At 36.3% G+C, this 13,567-nt stretch overlaps 1 protein-coding gene across 5 annotated transcripts in view; it reads left to right on the forward strand.

Moving 5' to 3' along the window:
- Positions 1 to 11,333: 11,333 nt before the first annotated feature.
- The window catches only part of LOC127663168 (LIM and calponin homology domains-containing protein 1-like), a 109,472-nt gene continuing 107,238 nt past the window's right edge, over positions 11,334 to 13,567 (forward strand). For all 5 annotated transcript variants that reach the window (XM_052154652.1, XM_052154653.1, XM_052154655.1 and 2 more), the window contains exon 1: positions 11,334 to 11,575. In XM_052154652.1, the coding sequence (XP_052010612.1) occupies positions 11,456 to 11,575 (120 nt within the window). In that variant the 5' untranslated portion in view covers positions 11,334 to 11,455. The remainder of the gene's footprint in view (positions 11,576 to 13,567) is intronic.

Consider the following 13,567-nt stretch of genomic DNA (forward strand, 5'->3'; position numbering starts at 1 on the left):
TTTTGGTCTAGGCAGGGTTTAGAAGAAATGCATTCTGATGGTTCTCTCGAAGTATTTCAGAGCTTCTTGTTGGAGAGAAGGGCCGTCCCGTGGGTTTGTGGGGCCTTGAGAGAGATCATGAAAATGGGCCCACCAGTGTGAAGAAGAAGAAGAAGAAGAAGAAGAAGAAGAATTTATTGTCACGCGTTATATATTTTACATAGGCTACACACATCGAACTATCTTTGTTTTCACATATCTCAGCTAAGCTGGGGTCAAAGTGCAGGTTCAGCCATGATACGTAAAACAAAAGTATTTTGATTAAAATGCAAAGTAATCTCTTCAGTATTGTCATTTGTTTAATTTAACATTCATTGTAGTCCTTTCAGATGGAAAACATATGTACATATAAATGATGCGATCCAAAGTGCATTTGAACAGCGGTGAAACACTTTCTTATGATGTGTTACATTCATACGAGCAGACAGAGAAGTAAGTTTGGAGCAGAAGAAATAGAAATAAACCTTGTGTAAAACTGTAAATTGTCAGATTTACGCTAAGCTAAAATGCTATTTCTAGCCATTCTACATGCACATGTTACCAGACACGATTATATTGTTTTTTTACCCAGAAAATTCACGTTGGATCATAATTTATTTTTTCTAGTAATAACTTTGATATTAGGGCAAAAATCGTATCCTTAATAATAATTTTTGTATTGTACTGTAAAAATATCTATAAATCCTTAAAAAAGATAAATCCAATTTATTCAGAGTTTCACTCAGGTTTTTCAGAGAATGTATTTTTAAAATGTCCCTTTTTGATATAAATTAATGTATTTTTGGTAAAAGAAATAATATAAACAATTAATATTTTTAAAAATGTGTATATAAAATCATTACAGAACAATCACAAACGATTATTGTATATTGATTTGTGGCTGGTTAGTCCAAACCAACGCGGACAAAGGAACAAGGGTCATGAGACCATGCCGTTTTACGTTCTACTTCAGCCGTGCAGTAGTGTGGGATTTTCATTAATCTAGGGCTGTACGTTTGCAGAATTTTGTAATCGATTCCAGACTAATTTGATCGATTCTTACGAGAAAATGGGAAATCTTCAAATAAACAGTTTAGTATAAAGCATACTTTACACTATTTATGATCGATTTGAATGACAAAATATCATGTCACGCCACTGAGTGGAATCGATTCCCTTGAGCAGACTCAACGTCTCTGATTCAATGAATTGATTCTTTTTGGAATTCCTGACCTAGTTTCTTCCCAATGACTCGAGTCTTGAATCCGTTCACCAAAAAAATAAAACAAATAAAATGTTTATTGGCCATTTCTGCACAACTTTACACCAGTAGGTTGGACAAAGAAGCATATTTAATATTCCATTAGTGAGTTATTGAATCATTGATAAAACCACTGAGTCGTTCATTACCGAAACAGGTTTATTCTTTACTGTGTGTCAAAAACTCTTAAGAGGATTTTATCCAGTCCCTTTCTTTCCCTGTTGTAAACAAGATTGACTCAAATGCCGATTTGAGCAAATGTATGCCCCCTATTGTTTAGTCAGGCACTGCTGAAGGAAGGAAATTCAAACATCTTTATTTTAGAACATTTACAATTATTATCTATATAGCAATCGTTTTATAACTAATATACAAGTAATACAATTAGTTGATTATAAACTTTTAAACTGCTCATATTGTAGAAAGAAACCATTCAGTTACTAAAAGAAACAGTAGATACATTGTCACTGTCATGGACTACTTAAGTGCGCTCCTGTCATGGGAAGGAACAGGACCCAGGAGCCCAGAGGTAGTGGGGGGACCCTGATCGTGGCTTTGATTCCCACTATGGATATTGATGGTATATTCCCGATTCAGAACTGAAAGCGCTTCACGCCTCTGGTGTTCATAGAGGCTCATGAAGTCAGGAACATGGCTAGAATAGCCTGAAAATGGGATGCCTCTGTGAAGGAAGCAAAATTGAAAATGGTCAATTTTTTTTGGTTTAAATATATGAAAAGTGCAGCAATACAATTGTTTTCTCATTGAACATTCTCATTTGTTTTATACATTTACAAACAATACCACTAGAAAGATGTTTTCATAGCTCACACTGTTGGGTAGAACTGGGGTCCAGTCATGTGAGGAGAGAAAGTAAAGTGATGAACAGCAAGAAGACTGCTGGAAGGATTCAGAGATTCTGGTGGGTAGAAGTAGGCAAGGCCAGGCATCTGATGACTTGTGGTGCTGCTTGTTAGGCTATATAATGGAACACCTTGTTGCGCCTCCATGGCGTGGTTGTTGTAGGCTGATAAAGGATCAAATAATATTTTAGGATTGGAGGAGATATTCGTTATATGAGTGTAAATAAAATATAGAACCACCATCCAATCAAGGGTATGAACTAAATAAATTGCTTTAAAATTAATTCAGTGTAACAAACACCAATGCTTTAACAATGGGTTGGTACAAAGTATAGAAGTACTGAATTATGTTACTGTATTGCATGGGCTTTTTAAACAGATATGAAAATGCAGTCTTAAGCAGACTTACATGTTTCAGGGTTCAACAATAAGGATTTTTTTTTTTCTGCTGGCCCGGTTGGGCAAATAGTTCAGACTTTTACTTGCCTTGTCAACATTTTCACTGGCCCCACCACAAATAAATAAATAAAAAAAAATGTGGAATATATTTGATAAGTGCCTTTTATTTAAAAAAAATATAAATATTTATAAAAATGTTTTTGTTACAACCCCCCACCCCTAATTTATTTTTAATTAGCAACTATCACAATTTCGGCAAACGCTCATCTACGTTAGCAAGGTATACAGTATAACATGGTGACAAGATTAAATCAGCATAATTAGCAACAACAATATTCAATACATCACACATATTTTTAGGTTTGCAAGACATAAATACAATTAACGAATGTAAGATGCATTGAAAAGCAGAACTGGCTTGAAACTCTCTCACACTGGCGCCAGGTCATTAGGCCATTCTTATTGTTGAGCCCTGTATATTCGTAATTCAGTTAATTGTGCAAAACACAATTAACTTAATATTGACAATAATTTGTCAATATTAAAATATATAGGTTTTTCTATCACAACCTAGAATGAACACTCATTCTTTAATAGGGCAAGGAAAAAAAGAATTAGATAAGCAGCAAAACCTGAATAATTTAATGTGCTCTGCCCTAGATAACTGTTTTGTCTGATAGATGATAGGGGCACTGGTTGAGGGACAGATCTTTGTGCCCATGTCAGAGTGGAGGGTAAGGAGGTTTGGGCAGGAGGTGTGGCAGGTGGCCCTCTGGAAGTGTAATTCTTCTTTTTCATCACACGTGGCTGAAAGACCCAATCTATGTTTGATTTGAAAAAAAAAAAAGAATATTGAAAAATGAAAAAATCAAGAGCAATTTTTGAACTTCCGCAAGTCTTAGACAAGGACACCTAATTCAGTAATATCTGTCAGAAAATTGCTTATAGCACCTTTAATATCCTTGACTTGGCTTCTGTAGCTTACCCGGATACTTCTGTATGTGTAGTTCCTTGATTCTCTGGGCTTCCTCATAATAAGGCTTCTTCTGTTCTTCAGACAGCTTGCTCCATTCTAACCCCAGCAGGACACTGATGTTGGTGTTGTTAGCATCAGGATTGGCCTTAGAAAAGATGGGTCTGTAGCTTTTTGACCACACCATGAAGGCATTCATGGGCCTTTTGACAGTGTCTTTCTTACGCTTGTTCAGAGATATTTCTGAGACACCATCTGCTCACAAAAAGAATTCAAATGAAATCTTGAATCGTAATACAAATAAGGGTTTTATTACTTCAGTGTTCTTAGGGCAGAAACATTTTTACTTCACTAAATCAACCATTTTCCTTTCTTTTTTTCTTTATTGTAACAAGACTTAAGTAATAGTTCACCCAAAAATGTCATCCCTGATGTGTATGACTTTCTTTCTTCTGAAGAACACACATAAAGATTTTTAGAAGAATATCTCAGCTATGAATAACTTTGTAAGTAATCCATGGCTATGTTCACACAATCAGTGTTTGGGCTTACCAACCATATTTACTTTCAGGTGAGTCTTGAACTGTCCCATACAGTAGGAGTTCGAATGCTGTCTGTATGAACGAACAACACGTGAAACGCACGAGACACACGCGTGTGCAGTGCAGCGTGTCTCTCACTATACATGACGTAACTAACTAGTTGTCCAGTATGGTTCTGTTCACACAGCACAGGTTTGCTGAGAATGCGGATGTGCTGGTGTCAGTTTGGTTATAGAATGAGGTTGTCACACCTTTAAATAACCATCTTGTGTGTGAACGTAACTGTTTTAAGCACTCAAAGCAGATATGACAACCCTATTCTGCTGCTGTGTGAACGTGGCCCATATAGCTCCAGAGGTTTAATCTATGTTTTCTGAAGTGATCTAATCAATTTCGGATGAGACAAAATGTAGCTCCTTTTTCACTGTACACCTTGCCATTGCAGTCTCTAGGCACTATCATATTTCAAGCTCGATTACACTTCCTAGTGCTTGACGCATAAGCAGAGTGCAAGATGGCACTACGAAGTGTAATCGAGCTTGAAATTATGTTCGCCAAAAAGACTGACGATGTAAACATTTATAGTGAAATGGGAGTTCAATTTTGGTCTGTGCTCACCCAAAACTGATTGGATCACTTCAGAAGTCATTGATTAAACCACTGAATTCATATGGATTACTTTTGTGCTGCCTTTGTAGCTTCAAACTTCTGACCACCATTCACTTGCATTGTATGGACCTACAGAGCTGAAGTATTATTTAAAAAAACGTAATGTTTGAGACTATTAAACTGCCAAAATTTCCTTTTGTGTTCCAAGGAAGAAAGTAATTTGGGTTTGGAACAACTTGAGGGTCAGAAAATGATAAAATAATTATTTTTTGGGCTAAAATATTACTCCCTAAAATACATATATGGGTCCAATATGCTGAAAAATAACTTTTTACATGATGTGGTCTTTTCATCTGACTCCATGTATCCTTATTTAAGATCCCTTTGACAACGTGGACTGACTTTATAATTTTTATTTAATTATAATGCAATTATAAATAGTTTTCTCATAATATAGTTTTAATCTGGCATACTTTTTAGTAGGAAAATATGCAAATTGGGATGCAATTGTAACGGTAGCCAGCTGGTAGGTAGCTGTGCAGTGTGTGAACCTCACTCTACTGCCCTCAAGAGGCGCACTAGCGACTGATGTTAGAGGTGGTGGCCTTTAGCCTCTTTGTTAGTGCACCTGCTTCCCATGCTGGAAATGCCGGTTCAAATTCCGCTCTGAGTGGGTCTAGTAGGACTGGTTACAGTGGTGCCGTGACCCAGATGGGTGTGATGGTTAGGGGGTAAAGCTGCATTCACACTGCCAGAGACACACAGCGACAAAACGACCCCATCTCTTTAATTTTCAATGAGAGCTGGCGACTTCCGGCAACAGGAGCGACGGCGACCTTTGGCGACCGGATGTGGGCATGTCCAGCGACCCGACAAAGTTGAGAAATGTTTAACTTTATGCAAATGAAGAGCAACTTTCGGGCATGACAGCAATACGAGATAAGATGGTAAAGCTCAGGAGATCCTAATATGTTAATAATAATATTAATTGTAAAGAACAGTGCAGTTCAGACTCTCCATACAGCTGGTAGGTAGCTGTGCAGTGTGTAAACTCTACTGCCCTCAAGAGGCGCACTAGTGACTTTAGCCTTTAGCATCCTTGTTAGCATGCCTGCCTCCCATGCCGGAAACGCCGGTTCGAAGCCTGTTTGGAGTAGGACTGGTTACACAATGACTATCTAACCTACCTGGAACTGATGGAGACTGGTTCAGTGCTTCAGTGTTGACTTTGACAGTCTCGTCCCTGAACATATTGCGGTTAAATGAACTCTTGTCATCAGGTGGACTGTAGATTGGTTTGTGTGAGTCTTTAAGTGAGAAAACCTGAGAAATCTTTAACGAGGAAACGTGTGCGTTATCTCCCCTGTCTAGAGAAGGCTGAACTGAAAGAGCAGGTGGAAATATAATACTGCTAGCGTTTTCCTGTTTTATCTCATTCAATGAGTGGAAATGTTGATCTTGTCCGTACATCGTCTGAGTATTAAGTGGTCGAGCTTGGACGGCGCAGACCTTCACAGGACGATCAGATTTCTTCAAAACATATTTTTTTTCTTTCTTGACCAGTCTGGATACTGGTTCCTCAGAAGTTGTACCCATTTCAACTTGTAATAATTTCGCCTGAGCTCTTTTTTTGGGGTGTCTTTCCATTTCTTTGGCCAGCCTGTCGTAATTCTACTGCAGCAAATGTAACGGTCATGGAATTTTGAATGTAATTTTGGCGCGAGCGAACTACGGGGTTGTTTAGTTCTCGCGCTTCGACAGAAATCGAACATCAGACAAGCAAAGTGCACGAGACCACTATACTGTAAAACACACTTGACAATAACTTCCACAAATAACTTATTTTACATGGAAGTTGGGCAATCGTGAATTGGTTAATTCCCATCCAATATTTACATGAAAGGTACATTAATACAGATTTTCTCCACGTATTCGCTTGCTAATCCAATTCTAATTATGTGTCTCCATCTAGTGGACATGGACATTTTTATACTTCGTGAACCACACAATACACGAGTCAAATATTCTGTCGTTATTTACTCATGCTAGTGTTGAAAGTAAATATTTGCAGCATAATTTCCTGTAAATTACATTGGACAGGCAAAGCACATAATTCCCCTACATTTTTCTAAAGAGACACATATATTCAGCAGTGCCTAGTAAAGAATGAATGTTAAAATAGTTGTTTTTCTTTCACATTCTGTGTTTGTTTGTGTGTATGTACAGACTAGAACATTTTGCCAGACCAAAGCTATAAAATCAGAAACATCAATAAGGTAAATACGTGAACCGATTTTCTCTTTCTGTATGTGGGTAAGTGCAAATATTGAATTTAACACTTTATATATTTGCAGTGTTTATTATCAAAATGTGCTACATTATAGTTCACCATCATGTTATGGGCAGTCAATATGATCACTGGAAGTTACAGTATGAAATACATAAGAAGGGTTGATTATGTTGAACGACAGATACAGAAAATGAAGTGTCATATCTATCTGCATGGACGGATAATTCTCTGCCCACTTCACACAGGTAAATATCTCTATTAAATATTTGTAAATAGACACAGGTGTTTTGTTGAATTAATGTGTCCCAAATGCACATAAATTGAATAACATGACACTTATGATGTTAAGTTCATACTTTATTTTTACTATAAGTGTAAAGTTAATTGAGTGTTAAGATGTGGCAAAAGCTATAGATTTTTATCTCAGATTTACATGGATTATGAAAAAACAATTCTGTTAATTTAAGAATTGAAAACAGGAGAGAGTAACCGATGTAGCCAACCCAGACAGAGCGACGTCTTCACTTTACAGGAACTTACACATTTAAAGGAATATTCAGGGTTCAATACAAGTTAAACTTAATCGACAGCATTTGTGGCATAATATTTATTATCACAAAAATATATTTGGACTTGCCCCTCCTTTTCTTAAAAAAAAAGAAACAAAAATCTGGGTTACAGTTAGGGACTTACAATGGAAGTGAATAGGGCCAATCTGTAAATATTAAAATATTTAAAAAGCTTCAAAAGTATAGCCACAAGATGTAAACAATATGCATGTTAACATGAATTTTTGGTAAATTAAAGTACCAATTTCTTTCCGAAACAGCATAATCTGTACATTATTTCAAACTTTTGGCTGCCAGTATACTTTATAATATACTATACACCAGGTCTGTTAACACACAGCAGTTCAGTGGTACAAGAAATTCATTTACCCATACACTGCGGCATCTATGTAAAATAATTATATTACTGATTATAGTCATATAGTTCTGATTATTAATTAAGAATACTTATTGTCATTCTACACAAATATCATAACCATATTTCCATTGATGTTTAGAAGAAGACAGATGATGTGGCTTATGCTGAGGTCATCACTTCCAAAAAACCACTTTCTAACAGACACAATGTAAGTAATGAAACTGCAGTGCAACTTATAATCTAGAATCTATTATCTAGAAGTCACCCAAATAAATACCAAAGACCACAGTGGAAAAATTTTGATTTATATCACAGTGGAAGAAGTTGAAAATGTAAGTGTTTATTACCAGCATTTGTATTTTCAAATACTCAAATATAAAGATTTTATCATATGCTAACAAGTTTCTAAGATGCCCTGTGGTGAAAACAATCAGTTACTTCTTTGTATTGTTTGCTTTGACAGCTTTATGTTTGTGTATGTGATATTTTGTTAAACTGTTATATAAAATCTTATACTAGATCTTTGTCTGGCAGCATTCATGTAAAATTTTAACTTGTCCATTCAGAGTCAATATTTGCCTACAGGATTTTATAGCTTTTTATCCTTTATGAGGGCATAATATTTCTGACCATAAAAATACACAGTATATTTAGTATACAGTAACATATCTTCCATTGTTTATGCATAATACTTACATTTAATCAATTCATTAAAATAAACTCTTAACCTAAAACCTAATAGAGTAATAATAGGATTATATAAGTTATGACAAAGAGAAATTGATCATGCTTTTTATTTTGTCCCCAATAATCTCAGGTGTCACAGTAACCAGGCTGTTAAACAAACATAGTCACAAGTGCTCTCCCAGCACTCTGAAAATGTCTCTAACCTTTTATAACCTTTTTCTTTCTTTTTTTTTTTTTTTTTTGTCACACATCACATCTGATTTTCACCAATACATTGAGATTTCTTGTAAGTGAACGAAGAAGGATGTTTAAAAGTGTCCTTCAAGAGGGGATCAGAGGCTAAAAATAAAATAATAATTTTATATATATATATATATAATTGGCAGGGCCATTTCTGAGCATATGGTGGTCCTAAGTGAAATCTTGGAGACCACACACACCCCTTAGAGAATAACACCACAATACAGTCTTTAAAAAATTTGAATGTATTAAATTTAAGTTGGAACATAGGAATTACCCTAAGCATCCGCTTATACCGCTTATAGATAGAAATGGCCCTGGACAATGAATTTGATGCTATAACATTTATCAGTATAGGTAAGGACATAGTTCTTTATTTGTTTCCCATGTGCATTATTTTTACTTTATCAAATGAAGATTGAAACCAAATTCCTCTTCTGAATCACAAATTTGTCTTAGTTGATATAGTTGGCTTAAGGGTAAACATTTAGTCAGAGGTATTGACTGATGCTATCTGCAGAAATTAAAATATTTTTGTCTGTTAAATATTTACTTAAATGTTAAAGCATGTTAATCATGCCACTCCTTATTTCCTACTAAATGAGAAGTTTGTATTGTGTGTGTGTGTTTGTTTTCTCAGAAAACAGAAGAGTTAAGATATGGAGATACCAACATGTAACTTAAGATTTTTATGAATATTTAAAATAATAACAATACCTTAAGTCATATATTTGTTACAGGTCCTGTGCAAATGTGGGACTGTAAGCAGTTTAATGAAAAAGTTGCAGATCTATAAATAATAATAATGGAGAGGAATTTGTTTGCTGTTGTCCTTACTGAAGTTGTTATCTCATTGAAATAATATCTCGGAGCCAGAACATATATTGCCACGTTCCCATGAGTTAATATGTCATTGCCTTAACACACTAAGATGTTCACACAAGTTTCAATAGACCAACACAAAATTAAATTTACCGAATCCGTCCCTTTCTGGGCATCATACGGAAGTGTGTGACTGATAGGGTCATTCAGCTCCAATTTTCTGAAGACATTAAAGCAGCTTGATAAAGGATGAGTACATTAACAAGTGCTTTATTTGACTTTATCTTCTTCCCTAGGAAGTTTCTCTTTTAAATCAACACTTTGCACATTTATAACTTGCAAAGTGGTGAATGGTAAAATGAGAGTCTTAGATCTCCAAAGATGAAAAACAACAGGAATAGTTAATATACTCTGATTACCATTATCTAATCTCATCACTTATGTTTTCCACTCTTCCCAAACAAAGAAATGGTTTGTGTGTGTGTGTGTGTGTTTTACATGTACACAGGTGGAATACCTGTTAAAGTAATCCCATTTAGCGACAGTAGCTCTTGTTAAACACTAGATGGCAGTACCTCATCTCGTCATTTGATATAAAAAAAATAACCAAAAGATAACTTTCATAACATCATGAGCAGAAGTCAAAACGTTGCATTATATCATGCAGATCATAATACAAACTCAAATAGTTAGAAATGTCTTGAAACTTTGATAGATAGACCAGTATTTTCATACAGTGGTCCCAAAAAGTAAGTTCAATCGACAGCATTTGTGGGATAATATGATTACCACAAAAATAACTTTTGACTCGCACCTCCTTTTCTTAAAAAAAGAAAAGAAATTTGCAGCAAGGCACTTACACTTGCACTTATGGAAGTGAATGGGGGCCAATTTTTTAATGTTAGAATACAAACTGTTTCAAAAGTAGGGGGACCTTAACTTTTTCTCTTGACCATATATGGCACTAAATCTCATCTCGATAACTTTATTGAATGTCTGTGCTCCTCTTAATCTTGACATTTCATCTGAATATCAACATTTGTGAGATTTATTCCATCCTGATCTATTTTTTTTTTTGTCATTGGAAGATAGTGATCTGTGACATTCTATTATGTTGGATATTAAAAGCATTTATGTTTATTTGTTAATGGGTGTCTGTGGGCACAGTAATGTATTTAGATTTTTGGAGTAAATTGTTTATTTTTATTATGAAGTAACAAGGCCAAATATAGGACCTACAAATAAATGATGCTAGCTTTTCTTAGTACTAAGACTATTTTTGCCTAACCTACGAGTCTCAAGGTGATTTTTAGTGTTTGTGCCCTCTTTCTTTAAATCAAACTCCATTTGGTATGTTATCAAATGCAATAACATTTAACACCTTTTTAATTGTGGCTTAAGTGCCCAAATTCTTTTCGAGGCCACGTATATCCATATTTGAATGAACTACTGGAATGCTCTGCATTATATGATGTTTGTTAATGACTTATTAATGAAAGTTCTTATGATGAAATTATGCCACTGGATCAAGGCATTAGAAGTGGGCGTGAGCTGGACGGTTGGGATGTGAAGCTCCGCTCTGATTGGCTCTCTGATCCGCTGGGCGGAGGTGGGACGCAAAGCTCGGCTCTGATTGGCTGTCTGAGCCGCTCCGCGAGTCGACGGCGCACTGCGTCCCTCATCTTATCTACGAGTGCGGCAGCAGCGCAGCTGTGCGTCACGACACGCATACAGAGTGCTGAAATAACTTTACCTGCCGAGTTGCGTGACTTTTTTCATCACCCATCGGGCGTAAGTTGGGTTTTATCAAAGCACCAGATCTAAATGGCTAGTCCAGGTTCGGATGCAGGACGGCATCTTTCTCTGCAGCCTCTTCATCATCATTATCATCACACCGAACCGGCGCCCGAACCTGCTGTCCGCGAGGCGCAGAGATGGATAGAGGTACGTGACGTCATGGCACTGCGTTATTTGTTGATACAATGTATCTCTCTGATACAAGCGCTTGTTGAAGCTTTGCAACGTTTGTTTCAGGTTTAACAGTAAATGCGCAGGTACCTCCGGTGTCTACGGTGCTTGATGTTCGCTTAGAAATGCATCATGTAAATGTTCTTGGACCTTAGAGGGGCTACGTGTGGTCACCTGTTGAAATTAATGAGGGCTTTCATCTGAAAGAATTCCTAAAGGAATTTAAATGGAATTTGTACCATAATTTAGAACCAATCCTAATGGGATCAAACCAGAATCCTCTAAGAATCAAATAAGATCCTGTTGCATTAGCTGAAGTTCCTTTTTCTGTTCATTTATTTCAGATTTTCAGTTTATTTAGTTCTAAGACAACATATTTTAAGTATAATAGGAAATGTGCAGGTATATCTAGTGTCTACAAATGTTGGCATACAATTGCATGTTAAATGTTTTTGTTGTCCACACTTGTTGACAAATTAGGAGTTTGTCAAAACATTCCCTTAATGAATGTGAATTGAATTACTATCATAATTTATAATCATTCCTAATGGTATTTAAATCAAGTTTTCATTCAAGCAAATATATATATATAATAATACAACAACATAATAATTATTACTTATGATATATAAGTCACTAAAATGAGTGTCATGTCCCCAGTCTATGCATACATTTCTATACATTTACACTAATGTATGGCTCATAATGACTCTAACTTATGAATGGAAGATGCCAACATATTAAGACACTCATTTTAGTCTGGATAATGTTTCAATCTTATAATGCTTGTATATTGCATCAGGGAGAAGCCATACCATTCAACCTTTTATTACCCAACTGAAGTAACATTTGTTATTACTGGCAGAATAGATAAATTGGTACATAACACATTTGATCTGCTGATTTGCATTCACATTTAGGCAGAGTAGCATGCACCTGAAATCATTTGTGGTCACAAAAATGTGCCTGATGCTTACCCAATAACTGTCTTTGAACATCAACAATGCTGGCTGCATTCAGGCTGACTTGTGGTGCTCATACCAGTGCCAGATGCCCCAAATAACTGTTTATTGAAAAGCACACACCTCAGATAGGCTTTTGTAAGTGGAGTTCAATGTAACAAAGCTCAAAGCTTTTCTGTCCATTGTGCAGATACAGTGATCTTTGTATGAAACTGGGAGTGTTTTCACAGCGCAGGGATAAGGTGTGCCTCTCCAAAGTCTCATTTAGTGTATGTATGATCTCGCACCTATGTCAGCTTACTTAAGCAAATGTAATCAGACCATCCACCTTGCCATGAGTTGTTACATGGATCTGTAGAAGTTGATTTATGATGATCATTTAATGATTTTAATTTCAACAAAGGGCCATGTGCCTTGTGATGTTGACATAAAACATTTTTCCATCCAAGTTGAGTATTTGAATGATGTGAAAAACCATAGTATCACAAAAAAAATGCATGCGACTAAAGCCTCTTTTCCATCCCTTGTGTTTAAAAGAACAAAATGGTCACTTCTGGAGAAATTGTATCCACTGTGACTCTTTTATTTCTATATTACTCACGGATTGGAGCACACAGACAAAACATTTAAAGAACTTTGTCTCACCACACAGTACGAGCGCTATGTGTATGCGTTTCTCCATCTTTATCTTTGCTGTTCGGATCTAAGATTTTATTCAAAAGTGTCAATAAACCTGCTCTCCAGGGCCTGGGTAGCTCAGCGAGTATTGATGCTGACTACCACCCCTGGAGTCACAAGTTTGAATCCAGGGCGAGCTGAGTGAGTCCAGCCATGTCTCCGAAGCAACCAAATTGGCCCGGTTGCTAGGGAGGGTAGAGTCACATGGGGTAACCTCCTCGTGGTCCCTATATTGTGGTTCTTGCTCTCAGTGTGGTGCGTGGATGCCGCGGAGAATAGCATGAAGCCTCCACATGCGCTCAACAAACCACGTGATAAGATGCATGGA

Source organism: Xyrauchen texanus, chromosome 23 (assembly GCF_025860055.1).
Source record: "Xyrauchen texanus isolate HMW12.3.18 chromosome 23, RBS_HiC_50CHRs, whole genome shotgun sequence".
NCBI classification, from domain to species: domain Eukaryota; kingdom Metazoa; phylum Chordata; class Actinopteri; order Cypriniformes; family Catostomidae; genus Xyrauchen; species Xyrauchen texanus.